Below are 24,969 nucleotides of genomic sequence, written 5' to 3' on the forward strand. Positions count from 1 at the left end.
CATCTTTTTCTCTTGGAATTGATGAAGATATATATGGAGAGGATAATACGGATTGCATTACTCCTAAGCCAACAATCAGAGAAAAGAGCACACGTCTCAAAAAGTTGGGTAGATTTGGCATATCACCATATGTTGACAGAATGGTAAACATTGAATCCAATTTTACAAGTCAAGAGGTTGGATTATGGAGATTCACACTACATACAAGAGATTTAATGTAAGTACTCCATATTTATTGTATTCAATTATATATTATAGTATATAATTATAGCCATAAAATAACCAATTAAATATTGGCAGGGAGATGATGTTCAGCATGGATGATTTCTTTTGCATAAGGGAAGATATGCAAACTCTGAAAATCAACAAAAATTTAGCAAGTGCATTAATTGACACATATGCAATTATTCTCAATGATAATGAAAAGTACAAGCCAGAGGAATCTTCATTGCATATATTTTGTACTATTGACTGTGTGGTAAACAATCTATCCACTAATATTTATAAGATTACCCACTTATTTATCAATGTCCATTTCTAGTTTCAAAACCTATATATTTAACAACATCCAAGCTTGGATACTGATAAGAGCGTTACTGGAACATATCCGATATTTGCTGAGAATATGGATGGGATGCTTGAAAAATTCAAGAGGACAAGGCTTGATAGTATGGACATGGTAAAATTTAAATTTACAGTATAGGCATTTCTATTTGATTTGCTACAATATTATTATCATATTTACATAACTGATAACAAATTTATTGCAGATCGTTTTCCCAATTATTGCCTATGAGCATCTCTATTTGATTTGCTACAACATCAAGAATCCAACATGGGAAATAATTGATAATATAAGAAGCAATGATGATCCAAAGATCTTCTATGGACAAAAACCAAAAACTCTGTTATAAAAATATCAACACTTTAAAAAAATAAAAATTTCTTCAGTAAATTCATGTAACTTAATTTTTTAATTTTTTTTTCAGCATTCAGACTTTTTCAAGTACATGAAAGCAAATGGACATGTCACGACGACAAACAGGAGAAAAAGGTTGAAGCCAAATTATTTGAAAATGTCATGGCAGACATTAAATAATTCATTGATTGTGGCATATTCTTAATCAGGCACATGGAGACTTATAAAGGAGACTCAAAAAACTAAAAACCAGGGTTGAAAGAAGAACACGTAAAAACAAAATTTCAAACTATTCCCTGAAAACACACAAATAATCACAAAAAATATAACAACTAATCAGTGAAATCTTATAAATTTTTTAATTGCAGAATGGGTAGAAAAATCAGCTCAACAGTCTTCGAATCAAATATAACAACATTATACTATCATCACAACTCAATTCTACAAGTAGGAAATCATGAAGGAAGGAAAGAAACTTTATATGAAAGTTGCCTCAAATAAGCTAATGAACTTGGTAATTGAATCCTCTTAACAGTTTCAGGAACAAAGAATGACCAATAATCAAGGAGATAGAGAAGAGCATTCCGCAAAAATGAAAAATGTGACTTTTGCGAAAAACTTGACAAGTACATTTGATGAACCTATAAAGAACAAATTTGTAAAAGACTAGTTCTATTATGTTCTATCTTTTGAAAATATAAATTTAAATTGTTGGTATATATGTGTGATATTAACGTTTAAGTAGAAACATTATCAATGTTTAGTACTTTCAGTTTCGAAAACTGGGGAATAACGATATGATTGGAATTTCAAATATTATGAATGTTTCGCCAAATACATTGTTACAGTGTAAAATTTATATGTTATGTTTGTTTTAGTTGTTGGATAATGTTTTGATGAAATACTAATATAATGTCATGGTACAACATTTATCTTTATTAGATATAAATTTTATGTAGCATACTGCATTCCTCTAAATATAATGCTAAATATGAAACAAAAGCATATAATATCATAATAAAAGACCCAAACATATTCTATAACAATAAAAAAATATAAGCTCATCCCATAAAAGTTAAACAATCTATATAAATAAAAATTTAAATTGTCTAAATAGTACTCACAAATCTCTTGCAAGAACACACAACATGGTTTCTAACAGAAACATGCACAAAATATAGTGAAACACACTATAATCACTAATTAAACAACTAACAATCACTAAAGAAAACAATTTCAATCACTAAAAAATTAAAATAAATCACTTATAAAATGTGAAAAGTAACAGACTAATATTATAGATTAATCTTAAAAAGTTTGCCTTTTTGCATTCCTTTATTGCTAAAAATTATACAAAAGCATAATTAAAGTCACAAACATATAAAAGGACTTTTATAACAATCAAAAAATATAAACTCATCCAGTAAAAAGTTCAACAATCTATATAGCAAAAATTTAAATGGCCTAAATAGTAGTCACAATCAATTTTATTCAACCCTGGCTTTTTTCCTTTTTATACATCTTCTTGCATCATGAGTTGTTGCACCACATAGTGCACACTTTCAAATCCTTTTCTTCGATTTTTTAATTATTTTTTCCTATCACTCATAAGCCTCTTAAAGTAGTTTCCTTTGTTCTTACAAACATTAGGTGGAAGAATGTTAACTTCTCCTTCATGTTGCTGCCTGACCATTGCAGCAATATGATCATTTTTCCTAAAACTGACAATAGATCCATCACAATCATCCAACCATGTATTTAACTTCTTTATAGTGATGTGTACATGCTCAAGACTATCCATTTCTACCCCAGCCTTGTCAACTGATTGGCGAAAGTTAAACCAAATTGTGGTCAGTTTTAAAGATATTTGTTCCATCTTAAAATAATCACTGGTTACCACATCTAAATTTGATGAAGTTCCACTATCAGTAGTTTGCATCCATCGATTAAGAACAAGGCTTCTTGGAAATTTGGTAACCCTAATTTGCTTTAAACCACAAAATGCATGTCTGCAAACAATACCACACATCACAATTTTTTTGCAAGAACACATGACATGGTTCATACTAACACAAACCTGCATAAAATATAGTGAACACATTATAATCAATAATTATACAACTAACAATCACTAAAACAAACACATCAAATCATTAAAAAATAAAAATTAATCACTAATAAAAGGTGAAAAGTAACAGAATAGTAAAAGAGATTAACCTTAAAAAGTTTGTCTTTTACCCTCAGATCCCTGATTTCAAAATGAGTAACACCATCAACTTCTTCACTCATACGCTTAATTTGCATTTCCAAACAAGAAGCAAGGATTTTTTCCTGAATTTTATAAAACATAGTACGTGGGTATAAAGTGGTTGCATCATCTTCTATAACCCACTTTGACAATGTTATAGGAAGACTTGACTTTGACTCATGATCCAGTCTACTGTCTCATTCCTTTGCTTGTCCATTGCACTCTCAAAATGCAACCAAAACTCATAACGTATCTCCTTGTTTGTGAAACTGCCCAAAAAAGGAGTTTTCACTCTCAGATCTTGAAGTAGTTCTTAACAACCCAAAAAAATGCAGCTTCAGAGCATACATATCTTGCAACCACTTATTATTTTCTAAATGAAATTCCTTTATAACTGCCTCCCATCCGCTCTCAAACTCTTCAGTTTTTATTTAGATGACCAGATCTAAGCTTTCATTTTATCCATAAAGTCTGTCTCCTTGGATAATCGATTACCAAGCTGTAAAAAAATAAAAAATAAATAAAAAATTCATGGAACCTAATGAACTTTAAAAACTAAATGATACAGAACATTATTGTCACAATAAAATACAATTAAAACATAATGAACAATTATTTTAATCATTAATAAATGTGATATTTATTAATAACAAGTAAGAACAATGATACAGGGAAAAACACAAGGGAATATGAAAATTCACTAAAACATTTATTTTAATCTCTAATAAATGTCACTTTAATCACTAGACATTATTGTCTTACTCACTTATAAATGGCACTATAATACCTTAACTCAGAATTTTTCCATAATATGCCACATGCATAAACGATGCTTACTACGAACGAGACCGTTGACATCATAAAATACATCACGTACACATCTGTCATGTTGTCAATGCCAGTGAATGGTGTACAAATCAAATTATACCTGGAAAAATAAATGGAAAAAATAAAAAAGAGTTAAAAACTAAATAGAAAAAACAATATAAAAACAAGGAAAATATGGTCCATTTCTTGACCTTGTAATAAAACTTAAAATACAATTAGAGTAAATAGTTGTCGAGTACCTGTTTGTATCAAATGTTGCATCAAATGATATTGAATCACCATGCAATTCAAAATTCCTACGTCCAATAGAATCAGCCCAAAATATCTTTGTGAGGAGATCATCAGAATCAACATCATAAGCAATAATAGAAGGCTTTAGATTTCTCCTGGATACGTTTGAATTTGTCAATCATCATCTGCGCATCCTTATCACCAATAAACAATTTCAAATCCCTATTGAAGTTCCGAAAATCTTGCAACGGAGCACCAACATTAGCATATCCACCATATATTTCTTTGGAAAAACTAAATGACTTACTAACACCAATATTCACCGTTGCACCATTATAACAGATATTCCTCAGACTAGTAGTCATCTCACGAATAGATCGTAAAAAATGACGACTTTTTCATATGTCAAAGGATGATTTTGATAAGCAACAAAGCAGTACATAAAATATTTATTCGGAACCATATACTTCAAAACCATCTTCGCTTTACATCCACACCTACGAGTAACAGAACGCCTTTTCTTTAAAACTTTTGGATCATCCTTAGGATTATTGAACCCTTCACAGCTACAAAACATAATGTTTCAATAGAACAATACCGACATCATCTAGATTTTTAGTTGTTTTGTGAACGCTAAAACCACCTATACGAGCATAAGTATTATAAAACTAATAACCTTGCTCTACACTCTCAAAAACCTGATTAGTGTAAGGCACACCATTCTCAACAACACAACTAGGTATATAATACCTATTACCACCAGGAGATATAGTATAATTTCTTAAACTACTTTCACTTCCTGTTGTAGAAAGATCAGTAACAACACCAATACCAACATCACTGCCACTCCAAGAAGAATCACCGCAAAATAAATCTAAAAAAATATAAAACAATAACTGAATACATATAGCACAATAAATGACAACTTGTATTATCAGTGCAATTATTATAATGTAATTATAAAGAATCACTAATACATTATTATAATGTTAATCAATAAAACTTTACGAATACGATTACAACAAACTGACAAATTTCTTTCTCTCTCTAGAATTCTGTAACTCTTTTTATCTCGCTAAATGATTATATCAGTCTCTACAAACTAACAAATTTATTTCTCTCTCTAGAATTCTGTTATTCTTTTTATCTCGTTAAATGATTATATTAGTCTCTACTTGCTTATAAGATAAACTCAAATATTACAGTCTCTATTTCTCTGTATATCAGACACAAACAATCACTAAAATATAATTAACTAATACAGAAATATGTAACACACAAATAATCACTAAAAGATGAGCATATAATCTTATAATCACTAATAAATGATCATATAATCAGATAAACAAATCACAACTAACATTAATCGCATAAATAATTAAAAAAACCAAGCTAAAACTATTCGTTATACAACTTAAAATCACAAAAAGATAGAAAAATTCTAAAAAGAGCTTTTCAACATATTAAAACATATAAAACAAGATAATTTACCTTGATTAACTCTTATTTTATCCAAATCAACTATAATCATCTTCAGACAATGAATAGAGAAGCCGAGTATCTCTTTACAAATCAACAATCACTAAATCTGTGTGTTGAACAAAGTTTCCGAAGATAATTCTTTTCCGAAGCTAGATAACTAAATCAACATTTAACTAATTCTTTCTCGAAGCTAGATGAAGAAAGTTTAATGGATTAAAAACTAAAAAATTATAGAGAGATAGAGAAAGATACGGAAGAACAAGAGAGAGAGAGAGAGAGAGAGAGAGAACAAGAGAAAGATACGGATGAGGGAGAGAGAGAGACTAAAAAGCAGTTATGAGTTTTAGTGAACCAAAATCTATGTGTTGTGCAAGACATGCCTGTACTAAAATGAGACTAAGTTAAATTGACAGCCCTAAGAATTAGTTATATGATAATCTAAATTTTTATTTTCTATTGTATTTCTTCAGTCTGTAAAAATGTCAAAGATTAGACTGGTATATTTTTTTGTAAACAGTCTCAAGCCTAAGAATGAACTCTGGAAGAAGATCATGCCTCAGAGAAATTGTGAAGAAGCTTGGAGTTAAATAAATCTGTTTTAGGAAAAATGTTTTAAGTCAAGATATCTACAAGTCACAAATCAAGTCATATAGAGAAGTAATTCGAGAACTCCAGAATGACTTATCGAGAAGTCCAAATAGCTTATAGAGAAGTCTAGGAGATATCGACAAGCAAAATGAAGATATGAAGATTGGAGATATCGATAAGTCAATTTTCTCATTAGAGATCTCAGAAATATCGATAAGTCAAAATGTATATAGAGATCTCTGAGATATCGATAAGTCAATTCTGCATTAGAGAACTCAGAGATATCAACAAGTCAAAATGAAGATATTAAGATTGGAGATATCGACAAGTCAAAAATTTTCATTAGGAATCTCAAAGATATCGATAAGTCAAAATGCTTATAGAGATCTCAGAGATATCGATAAGTTATTTCCACATGCAGAAATTTGGAGACCTCGACAAGCCAAGTTCACTTATAGAGAACTCAGAGACCTCGACAAGTCAAAGACAATTATAGAGAACTCAGAGATCTCGATAAGCCATTATACTTATCGAGATGTCAGTTCTCTATAGATCAAATTGGAGATCTCGATATGAAGTTCAAGTACAGAATGCAGACAAGTTAAATATTCAAGATTATCGATCAACAAACGATCTAATCACTTAGATTGAAAAGTCTACAAAAGCAGCTTGAAGAGTACAAGATCAAAGGCCAAAATTAACTGACAAAGGAAAGTTACAGATTTACAGGATTTGCAAAGATGAACTAAGCCAAAAATGGAAAGCTTTAGAGATAACTTAAAGTAGGGTTTAGTACATCTTATTGCATGTTGTGTAAACCTGTATTTACTAATCTATAAAGTAAACACTGGTCCTTTGCTTTTAAAAATGTATTAAACAGACCTAGTTTTCTTGTAACTCTCTCAAGGAAGAAGCTGGGTTCTTTACCTACAAAGAAACCAGGATTTGTAGCAAAACACTAGCTTGATTTCAATATAAAATTAAGTGAGTTTTGAAATATTGTGTGCACTGTTTATTTTCAGTTAACATAATATTACTGCATTTCTAATCTGCTTTATTCACCAACTAACAAACATTTAAAAAGCCTTAAAATTATCCAAAACATATTCACCCCCCGTGTTGTATTCATTACCCAACAAGTGGTATCAGAGCAAAATCTGAAAGAAAAAAGATTAAAGATCTTGGAAGAATGAATACACAGAAGATTAACAGTATCAAGATTCCTTCCTTTGATAGATCTAACTACACATTATGGAAAAAGAAAATATAGTTGTTTATAAAGATGGCTAACCCATTATATGTTCAGATTCTCAAGAATGGTCCTTTCACCCCCATGGAAAGAATTGAGGAATCTACAGATGGAGACATGGCCATTCCAGCTCATTATACTCCTAAAGATCCCTCAAAGTATACTGAACCTAAAAAGGAGAAAGTCTCTCTAGATTGTGGCTTGTAATTGGTTTTAATAGAGTCACTTGACAATGTAATGTACAATAACATTATCAACTGTGACACAACCAAATAGATCCGGGAGAAGATAAAGATTCTATGTGAGGGAACAAAGGAAGTTAGCTCAAACTAAAGGAGAATTTTGGTATCTCAGTATGAGGGTTTTATGGATAAACCAAAGGAGAGTATAACTGATGTTTTTGAAAGATACAATAAGCTGATTAATGACTTGCATCTTCATGACAAATACTATGAAGCTGAGGAGGTTAACTTGAAGTTTTTGCTCACCCTTCCTGACCATTTAGAATAGAAGATCTCAGCTATAAGAGAAGGGAGAGACTTGAGCATGATGATATTGGAGGTTTTATATGGTATCTTAAAAACCTATAAACTGGAAATGATTCAAAGAAAGTCTTTAAGAGCTGGTCAATGGCACATTGTTCATGGATCAAGTGCTCTAATAGTAAATGACAGCTAGTCATCTGATGATGAACAAGAAATCGGGACTCCAGTTGTTTCAAGCAATGAACAAAAGAACAAGGAACCATATAAGCAAGTTATTCTTGAACTTGAAGAGGATGAATTTTACACCTTGGATGAACTGGATGAGTTAGATCAGTCCATGGCTTACTTAGCAAGAAAATTCTCTAACATTAGAGTAAAGAAACGAAAGTTCTTTAAAAATAAGGGACAAATATCCAACAAGGACAATAGCTGGAAAGGAAAAACACAGTACAAATCTTGTGGCAAAAGTGGCTATAAAACATGATCTGTTGATAGGTCAAAGATCAGGTGCTTCAATTGTGATGCATTGAACCATTTGCCACAAGATACAGAAAGCCTAAAAAGGTGAAAAAGGAGAAGGCTTATCTTGAATTGGAATCAAAGTATGAAGCACTTCTAAGAAAATAACAAGGTAAAGCTTATATAGTAAAAGGAAAGAGTTGGGATGATTCTGACAATGATGAAGATGAGGAGTTTGGAAACTATGCACTCATAGCTCTAGAGCAAGGAAAGTCATCCTCATCAATAATAAAGGTACTAAATCTTACTACTATTGATTTGAATGCTAGTCAATATAAGGATACTGTTGAAAAGATGAGCATGGAAATGTTCCTCATCCATACCAGCTTGGTAGCTGCTACTGAAGAGGTCAATAAATTATCAAAAGCTAATGAAAAGCTTGAGATTGGGAAACAAGATCTAGAACTGTAGCTCGTTGAGCTTGAAACTGTCAGGCAAGAAAATGAATATCTAAAGAACAAGCCAAAGTGTGCTACTGAGATAGAAGTTGTGTTGAGGGAGAAGCTAGAGAAGAATGAAGTAAAACTGAAATCATTTAGAAATGCATCTTAGTTAGTTGGTCAGTACCATAAGAAGAACAAGCCATGTGCTAACATAGTCATTGGCTTGGATTATGATGCATTGAACAACAACAGGAAAGTTGAAGGTGATAAGGGAAAAGCAACTATAAGTGAAGATGTCCCAGCTATGCTGAGAAAGGTTGTTTCACCTATGTTCCAATCATGTGAAGTAAAATTCAGTGAACAAGAGTTGATCATAAAGCAATAAATTGCTGATGAGGACAATGAAAAGAAATGAACAAAAACAACTCCAACTTCTAAAGCTAAGAAGAAGCCCATGGATGATCAAACCTCCAAGAAGCAAATCAAAGAGGTTGAAATTGAGAATGTGGGAAAGAAGAAGAAAAACATAAATGGAAAGATTGGGATAAACAAAAGCAATAACTTTGCATTTGTTGTAGATGCTCCTAGAAAATAGTGTCAGAAATGTGGCTCTACAAATCATCTAACTCACCTTTGTAAAAAGGCTATTAGTGAGCCAATATTAGGAGCATGTTGCCCAGTAAAGTAATTGTTTAAGGGGGTTGGATACAATTACTAAACAAATCGATGTTTATGAAAGTAACGTAGGAACATATGAATCAAATAATAGTTTATATTGATCTTTGATAAACTGTTACAAAACTCTCTTAAGAATAATATTCTTAAGAGTCGTTAGGTTACACGAATACTCGAGCTGTGCTCTGTCACTCATATTGTGATAACCTATTCTGTGCTTATATACTACAAAGCTCCAAATCAGTCTTTTATTAATTACAAGATATGTTAAATATAACTTTAATACTTTACATATCTAAATCAACTATGATCCTTTAAATCAGCACCTTCTGATGTATCTCGCAGTCATGACTTATTATCCAAGTCATTCTTCAACGGATAGCTTTGATCAATGGATAAGTGTTTTAGCTTCAAGGGATAATCATTTATGTATATGAACGGATGATATCGAAGCTTTCAACGGATAATCATATTACAGCAGTTGATCATATCCTGATTGTGATATAAATCCTGATCTTCGACTTCGCCAATTCTCAGCAATCTCCCCCAATTTATGCTTTGAAGAATAAGCATAAATTCCAATAGAATTATCTAGTGCCAAAACCCAGATAGACAAAATAAGTAGTGTAAAGCTTACTTTGTTTCAGATGTAGATCTTCATATTTCTTGATAGACTCCGCCGTATCTCTGAACAAAAGCTTTAACTCTGTCATCAATCTTTTTCAATAAAATATCTTCTAATTTGATCTTCAAATTCTTTTCATATTCTGTTATGTCAGATAATTGATAGATATTAGCCCTTAGACTTCCGATATGTGCTCTTTCTGTCATCATGTCTTCCAATGAAACATAACAAGTTTTTCTTCCATCAGGATTTATAGTTATATGTCTCTGAGTAAGAACATTTTCAATGAAAGATTCACCTTTCTTCATGTCGACTTCTTGCCCTTTGAAATTTATGTATGTAGGAACATATAATCTGAAATAATATTGACCATCATCCAGTATCCTTCTTTTGATATTGGAAAGAATCATGTTTGACCATAACCTAGAAGTTTCATCTTAAACTCTTAGCAAATAGTGAATGTACTTCAATTCTTTCTATAGACATGATCATCAGTTCATCAAGTGAAAGAACTTGAACTTGATCATTTTGTAATAAGAGTAAGATCTTCTGTTTCGATTCAGAACCATCATGTTTATCAAGAATAATCTTCACAGCTTCAAGTCTATCCAGATGATCAATAGTTTTTCCTGATCTGGACTATTAGCAAGTGTGAAGTTCAATGACTTTAAGTTGATAATTTTAGCTTCATGATGTCCTATTCTAGCTCTTGTGAATGGTTCAAACAACTTCAGCTTCTTAGCTTATTCTAACCAAGATTTCTTATCTCCCATGGTATTAGAAATAAGTAAACCATCCAACTTTATTCCTCCAGAAGTAAAACTCAATTTACCATTACAATTAAGATCATCAACCTTTCTCTATCTGCATTTATTCTTGATGTTTGGAAATACTTGAGCTCTCCTTTCTGCTTTTTCTTGTAACATCTTCTTATTTGTACTCCTCCATCTATTCCTTCTAGATCTTTTAATCATATTCTTCTATTCTTGATATGCTTTATCAACATCTATTTTGATTTTTCCTTCCTGAGCTCTTTCTTCTCTGTCAGAAATCATTTCTTCTTCCTTGAAGTTTTCATCATTAACAACTTCAACATAAGCAGAGAGAATCTGTAAATCCATTCGAAATAAAATCTCTTCTTCTTTAGACTTCACAGAATCATGAATCATTATCATTCTTTTAGTATCATAAAAATTATCAGAACATGTATCTTTGAAATCAGGAATTGAACTAGGAGTAACAAAAGCAGCTTCCATGTTAAATTTATCTGATCTATGCTTAGAGACTTGAGTTAAATGTATCTTCCTTTGACTTTGAATTCCAGTTCCAGATTGAACTTTCACAGTATCAACTTTCATAACATCAGAAGTTTCTTTTTCTTCTTTATCACCATCATCATCAAAATTGGTATTTGTCCTCAAAACTGATTCAGGTGGACATTCTGTCTTTGATACTATCTCCCCCTTTTTGGCATCTAGACTCTGTATGAGAGAGAAAATAGCATCCAACTTGGAATTTGTAGCAATCTGACTAGCTTCCAAAGCTAACAGTTTGTCAGACATTTGATCTTGTTTTGCTTCCAAGATACACATTCTCTTTAGCAAACCACTTTGTTTATTTGTACCTGTGATAGTCACAGAAAGATCAGCAAGCTCTTTTCTGATTTTAACAATATCGTCCTTGAATGCAGAGAAAGAAGAATGCAGTCCTTTGACTAAAACTGTAGTGGATTTGATAGATGCTTTTATATTAGTATTTAAAACTAATTGAATAACATGATCAGCTAAAGTTTGAGCAGATTCCATAGATATCTTTTCACTTGGTAATCTCCAGGAATGATTCCATTCATAAGCCCTATGAGGTTGTAGAATTACAGCATGACCAGATGTTATTCCCAGTGAACTAACAATGAGATTTACAGAAGGGGGGTTGAATGTAAATCTCAAAACTTTTTCAAGTTTTGAGCAGTTTCTAGGCTTATGTGTTTTGATGAACAAGTGTGTGAATTGCTTCCAGCTAATGCAGACAGATATATATTCAAACACAAATGTAAAGAACACAACAGACTTAAAAACTTTTCTGGTGGATTTGTTGGTCCACCAGAGATGTGTTATTTCAGAAAATCTGTGATTCAAAGAATTAAATCACAGCTGCGTCCTAGTACAAACTAGATGATTTTCTCTCTGGATTTTTCTAAACAGCTCTGCAAAATTTACACTCTAATTACTAGCTGCTACTTGGTTTATATATCACCAAGTTTTCAAGTGAAGACAAGACTGTAAAATACAATTAAAAGATTCTTCACATGTTTCTTCTTCATTTCTCTATCCAATGAAATTTAGGTTTAGCTATGAATCTTTGAATACTTCCTTGTTTGCACCAGAATAGAAATGCTGCATTTTCTTGATTCCTCCTAGAGGCTGCCACATTCCAGTTTGTCTCTGTCAACCCATGTGCCTCTGTCAGCTTATGAATTGTCAATATCAACTGCTATTTTAACTAAGCATCCGTTGAAGCTTTCATCCGTTGATGCTTTATCCATTGAAGCTTTATCCGTTGATGCATTAGCAGTTAAAGTTTTATCCGTTGAAGCACTCATCCGTTGATGGATGTTATCCGTTGAAGCTTTAGAGACATCCGTTGAAGCTTTGTTTCTCATCCGTTGAAGGCCTTTAAATATCAGTTGATACTACTTCACTTATACAAAATTACAAGGCATGAAATATTTACAATTAGCCTCCTATTTGCATATCCACTAGTAGTCAACATGACTGATAATTTCCCACAACATCTAAGAATTACAACTTAAGTACAGAGAATGAAATGTGCTACAATACTAAACTTATTTCTAAGAAAAGCTACTCCTTCAACGGATAGCCAAAATGGTCTTATCCGTTGAGGCTACAAACACTAGATTTCTACTTAAGTGTTTTGTTTAACTTATCATCAAACTAGTACACATATTCCTAACAATCTCCCCCTATTTATGTCTACTAGAACTGTAGGCATAAATTTGGGTTTAACTTGATGATAACAAAACACTTAATAAACATATGAACTGAAATAAAGTAGAAATTCAAAAATGCTGCAAAGGTGTGTATACTGAGATAGAATTGAAAAATTACATTGTTTCCAAGGGTGCTCCTTTAGCCTGAGCAGATTAATTTCTTTTCCTTTGATCCCTTGTTTTCTTCCCTAGCCTCCTGTCATTCTCCTCTATTTGGAGTTGGAGTTGTCTGTAGAACTCAGCTTCATCTTCTTCATTGATGTCCAACTTAGATTGCATATCCTTGAGAGTTTCATTACTGGCAATCTTGAGCTGATCTTCAAGTCTGAAAAATCTTCTGACTCCTTTATTGTCTCTGAACTCCATCAACCAATGAGGTGATTTATGAACTGTAATTCCTCTCTCTGGTATGAGTAATGTTCTAGGCAAGGCATTGGGCTCCCACCAAGTTTTCCTAATGCTGGCAATCTTGTTGAGAATCTCAGTTTTGGCAGTCCTGGTAAAACCAGAATCCCTTTTTATGGCTGAGTAGACTCTAACCAAGGTAGAATAGCCTTCATTCAGAATTCTGTGAAGAGGCCAAGTCCTTTCCCCACTTCATTTATATTTGAACACTAGTCTTTCTGGAAGCTGTCTGTAGGCATCTATTCCCCTTACTTCCTCCAGCTCATCCAGATAGAGTTCAATGTCTGAAAATTCATTTATGTCACAAATGTGAACATAATCATCCTTTGAGGCTTGTGGCTTAGGCTTAGGCTTCTGAGTGAATTTGATTGAGGTTAGAGGAGGTGTTGATTTGATTTTCCTTTTCTGTTTCTTTGATGGTGGAGAGGTGGTTAAGAAGGTGGGCAATTTGATCGTGTCCCAATCAATTGGTTCCTCCTTAGGAGTGATTGTTTCACCATGGATGTTTATGAAGGGGTCAGGCACAATGGGTTCAGGAATAGAAGGTAGTGATTTGGATTTTGATTGGGTTTTTTTAGTTTCATCTACCATCTTCCTTTTTGCATTGGCCTTCTTTCTGTTCCCTTTCTGCCATTCCTTTCTTTCCTTACTTCTTTCTTCCACATCATCACTAATCATGTCCCTCATACCTACATCTTCACTCTTGTCTTCAATTTCTTTCTTTTCTTCAGCTTGACTTGACTTTAGCTGTTTTTCAAGCTTTGCTTGTGCTCTTTTGTCAGCCTTTAGCTTTTTAGCTTCTTCCTTTAACCTTCTGGCTTCTTCCCTCTTGGCTATTGAGAATTTGGGATGTCCTTGTATCACACAAATACTCTTTCCCTCTCTAAATATAATAGCCATGTTCATCCTTTCAACCACATCCTTGGTCTCCTTGTGCTTCATGATATTACCACCCAAAACCTTGTCTTTATCAGGCTTTGGAAGAGGAAAGTCCACTTCTTTCAACTGAGCAAGGCTTAAAGGGTTCTTTGTAGATTCCTTATTGGATCTGTTGTTGGGCTTGAGAACTATAGGTTTCAGATACTTGGAAGAAGTCTCTCCAACCTTATTCCTCCATACTGGCTTGAGCTCCATAATGATTGGCTCCACCTTTGTGCTATGCTTCACAGATTGTGATTTAGAAGTTGTAAAACCAAAGATTTGTTGCATCCTTTCATCAATTTTCTTCCTTTGCTCTTTGACTTTCATCTCAGCTGTTGCTATCTGGATTAGATCAATTCCATCAAGCTTTCCTTTAATTTGAAGAGTTGGAGACGTGGTGATGGCAGGAACTATCACTTTAGATATTTGAACTGTTGTTGATGGCTCTCCTTCCCCTTCCCTTTTATTCTCCCCCTTTTTGTTATCATCAAGGATAGGGGTGAAGCCTTGTGCTTTTGCCAGCTGCAATAGTAGATTTGTCTGAGATTGTTGATTTTGAAGAATGGTGACCACAGAGTCTTCAATGACTTGAACTCTTGTTTCCAACTTGGCCAGCCTCTTGTCAGCATCAGATTCTCTCCTCAATCTCAGCAACAAATCTTGCATTGTACCATAGTGCATAACTGAATCCAACTTCTCAGAATTGTAGGATTTCAGATCAGCAATATCCTTTTTGAGTTCATCCACACATAAATTCTGTATGATATGCTGCAACTGTAAGAGATGCAGAGAGTCTAGATGAGCTTGAAGAATAGCCTTTCTACTAGCATTTGTAGTCTCCTGAAGGGCCTTTTGAATAGCCATTACTTGCTTGACCAAAGCTACACCAAATTGTCCTGGTGTAGATTTCTTTGTCCATGCCCATTCAGGTAAATCTGGAACAGAACTTGGGCCTGCATCTTTCCCTAAGTTCATGCTCCCATCCAAAGAATTAGAGTCATCATCATTAGAATTTACTTCAAATTCTTCAGATGGCTCACCAGCTTGAGAAGGCATCCTATTAACAGCAGCTTTATCTCTTTGAAGAGATTCTGAAGTGTGCACTATGTTCAAAGTCTGCTCTGCCTCCACATTGCCCTGAGCAGCCAACATTTGATAGGCTGAAACTGGATGAGTAAAAGTGTCAGCATCCAAGGAAATGTTATCAATTTCAGCTTTGTAATGTTGCTGAAATTGTCTTTCCTTTTCAGCATCATCCACAATCATTGACTCACTAGCAATGGCTGGATCCACCCTTATAGCTTCTGTACATGCTTTTCTCTCATTTTCTCTATATTCTTGCATCAGGGGCTCCCCCTGGCTCACTCCCCTCACTTACTTTTTCCATGCTGGAAGAAATAACATGCATATTTTGACTCTCAACCTCTCCTTTTGCCTGGGAGCAACCCAGTCTCTCATTCAAATTATCACTCCCTTCCCTCAATCCTAGAAGTGATTGTACAGTAACCATGTCTTCTACACTTGGAATTGATTCAGTTATATGTGTAGAGACTATCAATGGATAGGGAGTATCCGTTGAAGTGGAAACTGATGATATCAACGGATAACTGATGTTAAGCTTATCCGTCGAAGAACAACCACTTGTCAACGGATGAGAGATATCCGTTGAAGAAGGAAAAGATGTAGATATTGAAAGTGACATAATTGTTGAATCTGTGTGAATTGATTTTAAGTGAGGTGACACAGATTCTTCAACTAAGTCTGAAAGAATTGGTTGATGATCCAATAAATCATCTAACAGATGATGATCACCAGGATTTGATTGGGGCTCCTCCCTGAGTTTTAAAGAGGGAGAATCAGGAATTGATGTGAATATCATATCCACATCCAGAGATGGTGATGGAGAATTTGGTGATTGTTGTGTGTCTATTATGAGAGAATGGGGCTGTGACTCCACATTTGCTGGAGCCACATCAAAGTGAATTTGAGAAGGCAAAGATACAGGTGGATGTATTTGTGCAGTGTGTGCCCCCTGTGTGGAAACTAGGGTTTTAGCCTTCTTTCTTCTTGAAAAAGCTTTGACGGGTGAATGTGTGGCTTCAGTGTCCCTCCCTCTTTTGTTTTGTGTCCCCGGTTGGGGACTATTTTCAATAGTTGTATCCTTTTGGGAGGATGCAACTAGGGATGTGTTTGACTCCTTTTGAACCACCACAGTCTTTTGAGAAACTGTGGCTTGGATGGCTAGGGTACCACTCACCTCTCCCACCTTATCCTGGGGGTTTCTTGATGTTCACTCCTCCCCTCACCACTCACACCCTGTTCACTCCCTTCAGGGTTTACGGTAGTTGTTACAACTGTTGTCTTTTGAGAGACAACAGAGGTGGTTTTCTTTGACTTGTGTTTTGGAATTTTAGTTTTGGTGGCTTTGGTAGGAATCTGTTGGGACAAAGACACAGATTTCATTGCCACACTAGAAGGAAAAGAAACAATGGGGGTGGAAGATGTAGGAGTTGCAGAAGTATTTACCTCACTTACCTGAGGTGCATTCATTATTGGTAAATATACCAATTGCACCTGGCTGTTGAGGTTAATTCTCAAAAGGTCTGCAAGGACCCTTTTCTCTTGTGCCCAGCATTTGAGTTTATTGCTCTCATTAGTTATGACCAAACCTTCAGCAACATGGTTAGCCAATAACATAAAGAATCTAGCATAGTAGATGTTATGAGGTCTATTGGCTTTGTTACCTAACTTGGAACCTAATTCTAGCATGACATAGTTGCTAAAATTAAAGTACCTATCAGAAACTAACATGTAGAGCATATTAACAAGAGATGAAGTTATGGCATCAAAATTGCTAATCTTCCCAGAGAAAAACTTGATAAAGGCATCTCCAAGAAAACTCCATTCTTTCCTAAGGCCCTTTCTTCTGATGTTCCCTAAACTGGCATAATCAAAAGAATAGCCTATGGAATCTAACATAGTAGATACATCATTATCAGTGTGTGGTGTCATGGCATTATTCTCAGGTAACTTAAAGCATGATTGTATATCATCACAGTTAATACAGTAATCCTTACCTTTTAGGGAGAAAGCAATGGTCATATCTGTGGAGTTGAACTCTGCAGTTGTCCAAATCTCCTCAATTACCTCACAATAGATAGTTGGGGCTTCCAACATTATATAGCTTAGTTTGCAGTTCTTGATGAAGTCCATCATCTTGTGATAATCCGAATGGGCTTCATTCTTTTCCACCAAGGCTACGAAATTGTTCTTTTCATAAACAAAGCCAGACTGAGACATAATCTTGACTACTGGTGCCATTGTTGTGAGTAGAGGTTGCAGAGAAAAGATTGAGAGTTTTGGGAGAGAAAGAGAGTAAAAATTGCAAGAAAGCGTAAAGTGAAAATAAGAATTCAATGGGCTTTTATACTTTCTTGAATTAAAACGTAAATAAAATGATTAAATGATACTTTTAAATAAATTACAACCGTTTGAGAATAAAGAAAACTGTAGAAATTCTGAAACTGCCTTTAATACAAATACATACAACAGTGTATGTATGTATCAATGGTTAAGTAAACAAATCAACGGCTGTGACTCACTTAAAGTAACTGATGTGACACTTCGACGGATGAGGTAAATAGTTATCCGTTGAAGATTAACACCGTTTTTATCCGTTGAAGGATAAAATTACCAGAAATGTATTTGTCTTTCAACGGATAATAAACATTCGTTGATAGAACAATTTTGGCTTTCAACGGATAAGGAATATCCATTGATAGAATAATCTTTACTTAAAGCCAACTTTATTCTTGACACAAATTCATTTCAGGCTTCAAAGCAGATTATAACGAGGACATGAATTTATGAATAATTAAGCATACCTAGCTCACTTACTAATCTTGTGAATGTTGATTCATCAAGTGGCTTGGTAAATATGTCTGCAATCTGCTTTTCACTTGGAACAAAATGAAGTTCCACTGTACCTTTCATCACATGTTCCCTTATGAAGTGGTACTTGATGTCAATGTGCTTGGTTCTTGAGTGCTGCACTGGATTTTCAGTAATGGCAATGGCACTTGTGTTGTCACAGAATATAGGAATTTTGTCAACAATTAGTCCATAGTCAAATAGTTGATTTCTCATCCACAGTATCTGTGCACATCAACTACCAGCAGCAATGTACTCAGCTTCAGCTGTTGATGTTGAAACAGAATTTTGCTTCTTGCTGAACCATGCCACAAGTTTATTCCCTAGAAATTGACAGGTTCCAGTTGTGCTTTTCCTGTTTATTTTGCAACATGCATAATCTGCATATGAGTAGCCAATTAGATCAAAACCAGACTCTCTAGGGTACCAAATTCCTAGATTTAGAGTCACTTTGAGATATCTGAAAATCCTGTTAATAGCCACTAAGTGAGATTCTTTAGGGTCAGCTTGAAATCTAGCACAGAGACATGTAGAAAACATTATATCAGGTCTACTAGCAGTTAAATATAAAAGTGAATCAACCATGCCTCTATAACTTGAGATGTCTACAGACTTTTCAGCCTTGTTTAATTCAAGCTTGGTGGCAGTGGCCATGTGAGTTTTTGCAGATGAACAATCCATTAAGTCAAACTTCTTTAAAAGATCATAAATATATTTAGTTTGACTAATGAAAATTCCACCACTAACTTGTAAACCAAGAAAATAAGTTAGCTCTCCCATCATGCTCATTTCATATTTACTTTGCATTAACTTAGCAAACTTTTTACAAAGCTTATCATCTGTAAAACCAAATATAATATCATCTACATAAATTTGAACAAGTATTGTAGAGCCATTAACATTTCTAAAGAAAAAAGTTTTATCAACAGTACCTCTTGTGAAGTGATTATCTAGAAGAAATTTTGACAAAGTCTCATACCAGGCTCTAGGTGCTTGCTTTAGTCCATAGAGTGCTTTCAACTGATAATACACATAGTCTGGAAAATTTGGATCTTCAAATCCTAGAGGTTGGCTTACATAAACTTCTTCCTCCAATTCCCCATTCAGAAATGCACTCTTGACATCCATTTGATAGACCTTGAAATTGGCATGGACTGCATAGGCTAGAAATATTCTGATGGCTTCAAGTCTGGCAACTGGAGCAAATTTCTCATCAAAATCTATTCCCTCTTATTGAGAATAGTCTTTAGCAACCAATCTGGCTTTATTCCTTATGACAATGCCATTTTCATCCATCTTGTTTCTGAATACCCATTTTGTGTCAATAGAACTCTTATTCTTTGGCTTGGGTACCAGCTTCCATACTTTGTTCCTTTCAAATTGGTTTAGCTCCTCTTGCATCGCTAAAATCCAATCTGGATCCAATAGAGCTTCTTCCACTCTCTTAGGTTCCTCCTGTGATAGAAAGCTACTATACAGACATTCATCTTGAGTAGCCCTTCTAGTTTGCACTTTAGATGTAGCATCACCAATGATTAGTTCAAAAGGGTGATTCTTGGTCCATTTCCTTTGAGGTGGTAGATTAGCTCTTGATGAGGTTGCCTCAGTATTATCATGATGTGAGATAGAATGTTGATTGGTTGAAACTCCCCCTGAGTTGCTGATCCTTTGAAAGGAATTGGGAGTTCTATCAACTGATGAAGTGAAATGATTATCCGTTGACAGAATGTGATCAACGGATGCTTCATTATGAACTTCAACGGATGATGCACTTTGTCTTTCAACGGATGCTGCATTGCTTCTATCAACGGAAGCTGAATTATGACTTTCAACGGATGCAGCATTTTGTGCATTATTCAAAGGCAGATTTGGAATTCTTTTCGAGGTGCCTTCTCCATCATTCTCATCTTCACTATCATCACAATATATCTCAATGTTGTCAAATATGAGTCCTTCATGATGTCCCTCATCTGTTAGTCCATCAATCTTTTTATCATCAAACACAACATGCACAGATTCCATGACAATGTTGTTTCTTAGATTGTAGACTCTATATGATTTACCAGCAGAATAACCAACAAATATTCCTTCATCAGCCTTTGCATCAAACTTCCCTTTGTGATCAGGCTGATTCCTTAGTATGTAACATTTGTAACCAAAGACATGCAGAAAGTTTAAAGTTGGTTTTCTTCTTTTGAACAATTGATAGGGAGTCATGCCTTTTGCCTGATTAATTAGAGAAATATTCTGAGTGTAATATGTACAGTTAACAGCCTCAGCCCAAAAGTATGTTGGGAGTTTTGACTATTCAAGCATTGTTCTTGCAGCTTCAATTAGTGATCTGTTCTTCCTTTCCAATACACCATTTTGTTGTGGAGTCCTTGGAGCTGAGAACTCATGCATGATCCCATTTTCTTCACAGAACAACTTCATGGTTATATTCTTGAACTCAGTTCCATTGTCACTCCTGATATTCCTTACTTTGAAATCTGGATGATTGTTGACTTGCTTGATATAATTGATAATGATTTCACTAGCTTCATCCTTTGATCCAAGGAAATAAACCCATGAAAACTTTGAGAAATCATCTACAATCACTAGGCAATATCTTTTCCTTGAAATTGACAATACATTGACTGGTCCAAAAAGATCCATATGTAGCAGTTGTAATGGTTCATCAATTGCAGATTCAAGCTTCTTACTGAATGATGCTTTCCTTTGCTTTCCTTTCTGACAAGCATCACACAGTCCATCCCTTGTGAATTCCACTAGAGGAATTCCTCTAACCAAGTCCTTTTTGACTAGATCATTCATTGTCTTGAAATTCAATTGGGATAGCTTCTTGTGCCATAGCCAACTTTCATCTGGACTTGCTTTGCTGAGAAGACAAGAAATTGATTCTGAATCTGTAGAGTTGAAGTCAGCTAAGTAGACATTCCCTTTTCTAACTCCAGTTAGAACCACTTTGTTGTCTTTCTTACTTGTGACAACACAGGCTTCAGAATTGAAGGAAATAGTATTCCCTCTGTCACATAGTTGACTGATGCTCAATAGATTGTGTTTGAGACCATTAACTAATGCAACTTCATCAATGATGACATTTTTTTTTGAAATCAAGCCATATCCCATAGTGAACCCTTTGATGTCATCTCCAAAGGTTATGCTAGGGCCAGCTCTCTCCTTGAACTCTATGAGCAGGGTGAAATCTCCTGTCATGTGTCTTGAACAGCCACTGTCCAAGTACCATAGATTCCTTCTTTTTCCCTGCACACAACAAAATCAATCAAGTTGATTTTGGTACCCAAGTTTCCTTGGGTCCAGCCTTGTTAGTCTTTTTCCTAGACTTCATTCCTCCTGCATCTTTTGACTTAGGTAACTTTGGGTCAACCTTGGTCTCAGATGTAGTTGGTTGAAGTGTAGGGTTAGTCACAGAATCATTTAGCACATTTGGTTGAATTTGATAAGGCATGGATTGTGCAAACATATTATTCCACATAGGCATGTTGTATGGCATCTGAGGCATACTGAATGCAGTAAAATAAGGATTATTAACATATGGCATGTTTGCAAAATGTGCATGAGGATTCTGATGAGACATAACAGGCATAGCATGTAGAGGTGACATAGACATGTTAGGCATGGAGGGAGTTAAAGGCATGGGAGCATTCTTAACAGATTTGCAGTTATCAGATAGATGATTAACACTTTTACAATGCACACAGCTTTTTCTAGGAGCATACTTATCAGGTGTGTAGTTGTTGTATTTGTTAATCCCTACCTTCCCATTTCTATTAGATTTTCTTTTAGTTTCCTTTTTTATCCTCAACCAATTTAAGCCTATTTTTCAGCTGATCCAAAGTCATGTGTCCTATATTCACCTTACTGGCATCTTTGGATGTGCTAGCTCCTTCTTTGACAAAGTTCTTGAAAGTTGATCCAACCTTCTTATTGAGATTATTCTTTTTAGAATCACTTGCCTGTTTTAATTGATGAGCTTTCAACAGATGCTCTTTTTCTTCCTTGAACGGATAACTTTCATCATCCGTTGATTCCACATCCGTTGACAATCCATCAATTAATTCTAACTCCTTTTTGTTTTTCTTCCAGGCATTCTCACAGAATGATTCGATTCCCTAAACCTTAACAATCTGAGCACTAACATCCCTAGATGTTTTCCAGGCCTTGATTACCTCTTGCTCACTTTCTAACTGTTTAGAAAGAATTTTTACTTTCTTAACAGCTTCTTCTAGTTCACTTTCAACAGTCAAGCATTTAATTTTAATCTTTTCAAGCTCAATTACCTGATTCTCTAACACGGCATTCCTATCACTTAAAAACAAATTATTCTCTTTGATTCTTGTGTTTTCTTTAGCTCGTGATTTAAGGGAAACACGCAAATGATATAATTCATTGGACATATCATTTATGGCTTCATTGCATTCAATCTTAGAAAGCTGAGAGAGATCAATAGTAATTACCTGGTTGCTTGATGAACTAGTTTCATTTTCATCAGAATTAGCCATCAGGGCTAGGTTGACATATTCCATATCATCATCTTCATTGACTCCATCTGCTGCCCAATCATCTTGAGTCAGAAAAGCTCTTTCCTTTTGTTTGAGCAAATCAAAATACTTCTTTTTGTAATCAACTTGCTCAAATTTCTTCTTATCAGAGGTTGGCTTCCTGCACTCATTGGCAAAGTGTCCATAATGCCACAGTTATAACATTTGAACTTAGATTTGTCCACCATGTTTTTGTTTGACTTAGTGAATTTTGTATTTTTCCTGAATTTCATCTTTGAAAACCTCCTGGACAGAAAAGCCAGATGTTCATCAACATCATCAAAGTCATCTTGACTGGAATTATCTTCATCCTCAGCTACTAGCTCCTTTCCCTTGCTTGATTCTGATTTGCTTGTGCCAATTTTGAGACTTGGCATTGTCATTTCCTCATTCCTATCTTCAATCTTCTCATTGTCAGCTACAAGTGCAACTGATCCTCCTTTTCTCTTTCCCTTTTCCAACAGCTCATCTTGCTCCATCTCAAGTTCATATGTCTTCAAAATTCCATATAATCTTTCAAGTGTGAAGTCCTTATAATCTTGAGAATTTCTTAGAGAAACAGTCATAGGCTTCCATTCCTTTGGTAGAGACCTCAGAAATTTTAAATTGGAGTCCTTGACTTGGTACTCTCTGCCATACAGCTTCAATCCATTCAACAGTTTTTGAAATCTGTTGAAGGTATCATTCAATGATTTTCCTTCTTCAAAATGAAAATATTCATACTGTTGAATGAGAAGCTACATTTTGATTTCTCTAACTTGCTCAGTACCTTCACAGATAAGTTGCACAGTATCCCAAATTTCCTTAGCAGTTTGGCTGTTAATGACATTGTCAAACATATCTTGATATAGGCCATTAAATAGAATGTTCATGGCTTTCTTGTCCGTGTGAACCTCTTCAATATCTTCAACAATCCATTCTACTTTTGGCTTGGGAATAAACTGTCCAACAGCAACTGTTGCAGTAGTAGCTGTGGCCACCTTGTGAGGGATGTGAGGACCATTTTCAATGCAGTTGATGTAGCTTTCATCTTGAGAGAGAAGATGTAAATGCATCTTCACTTTCTAGTGATGATAGTTATCTCTTTCCAGGATTGGAATCTTTACACCAATATCCTTCTTACTCATGATGTTAGCAGAATAGATCTTTAAACTCTTTGTATGTTAAGAGCTTGCTCTGATACCAATTGTTATTCCCAGTGAACTAACAATGAGATTTACAGAAGGGGGGTTGAATGTAAATCTCAAAACTTTTTCAAGTTTTGAGCAGTTTCTAGGCTTATGTGTTTTGATGAACAATTGTGTGAATTGCTTCCAGCTAATGCAGACAGATATATATTCAAACACAAATGTAAAGAATACAACAGACTTAAAAACTTTTCTGGTGGATTTGTTGGTCCACCAGAGATGTGTTATTTCAGAAAATATGTGATTCAAAGAATTAAATCACAGCTGCGTCCTAGTACAAACTAGATGATTTTCTCTCTGGATTTTTCTAAAAAGCTCTGGAAAATTCAAATTCTAATTACTAGCTGCTACTTGGTTTATATATCACCAAGTTTACAAGTGAAGACAAAACTATAAAATACAATTAAAAGATTCTTCACATGTTTCTTCATTTCTCTATCCAATACAATTTAGGTTTAGCTATGAATCTTTGAATACTTCCTTGTTTGCACCAGAATAGAAATGCTGCATTTTCTTGATTCCTCCTAGAGGGTGCCACATTCCAGTTTATCTCTGTCAACCCATGTGCCTCTATCAGCTTATGAATTGTCACTATCAACTGCTATTTGAACTAGGCATCCGTTGAAGCTTTCATCCGTTGATGCTTTATCCGTTGAAGCTTTATCCGTTGATGCATTAGCAGTTGAAGCTTTATCCGTTGAAGCACTCATCTGTTGATGGATGTT

The 24,969-nt window shown here is 34.5% G+C and overlaps 1 protein-coding gene across 1 annotated transcript; it reads right to left on the reverse strand.

The window, feature by feature from the left end:
* Nucleotides 1–2,507: 2,507 nt before the first annotated feature.
* Nucleotides 2,508–5,757, reverse strand: LOC141685355 (uncharacterized). The gene is made up of 8 exons (XM_074490462.1): nucleotides 5,718–5,757; nucleotides 4,903–5,100; nucleotides 4,694–4,784; nucleotides 4,235–4,381; nucleotides 4,045–4,095; nucleotides 3,361–3,436; nucleotides 3,137–3,250; nucleotides 2,508–2,996 (listed from the first exon to the last, which is right to left on the reverse strand). The coding sequence occupies exons 1-8, from the start codon at nucleotides 5,755–5,757 to the stop codon at nucleotides 2,508–2,510; spliced, it is 1,206 nt and encodes a 401-aa protein (XP_074346563.1).
* Between the last annotated feature and the right edge of the window lie 19,212 nt (nucleotides 5,758–24,969).

Source organism: Apium graveolens, chromosome 9 (genome assembly GCF_009905375.1).
Source record: "Apium graveolens cultivar Ventura chromosome 9, ASM990537v1, whole genome shotgun sequence".
Classification (NCBI taxonomy): domain Eukaryota; kingdom Viridiplantae; phylum Streptophyta; class Magnoliopsida; order Apiales; family Apiaceae; genus Apium; species Apium graveolens.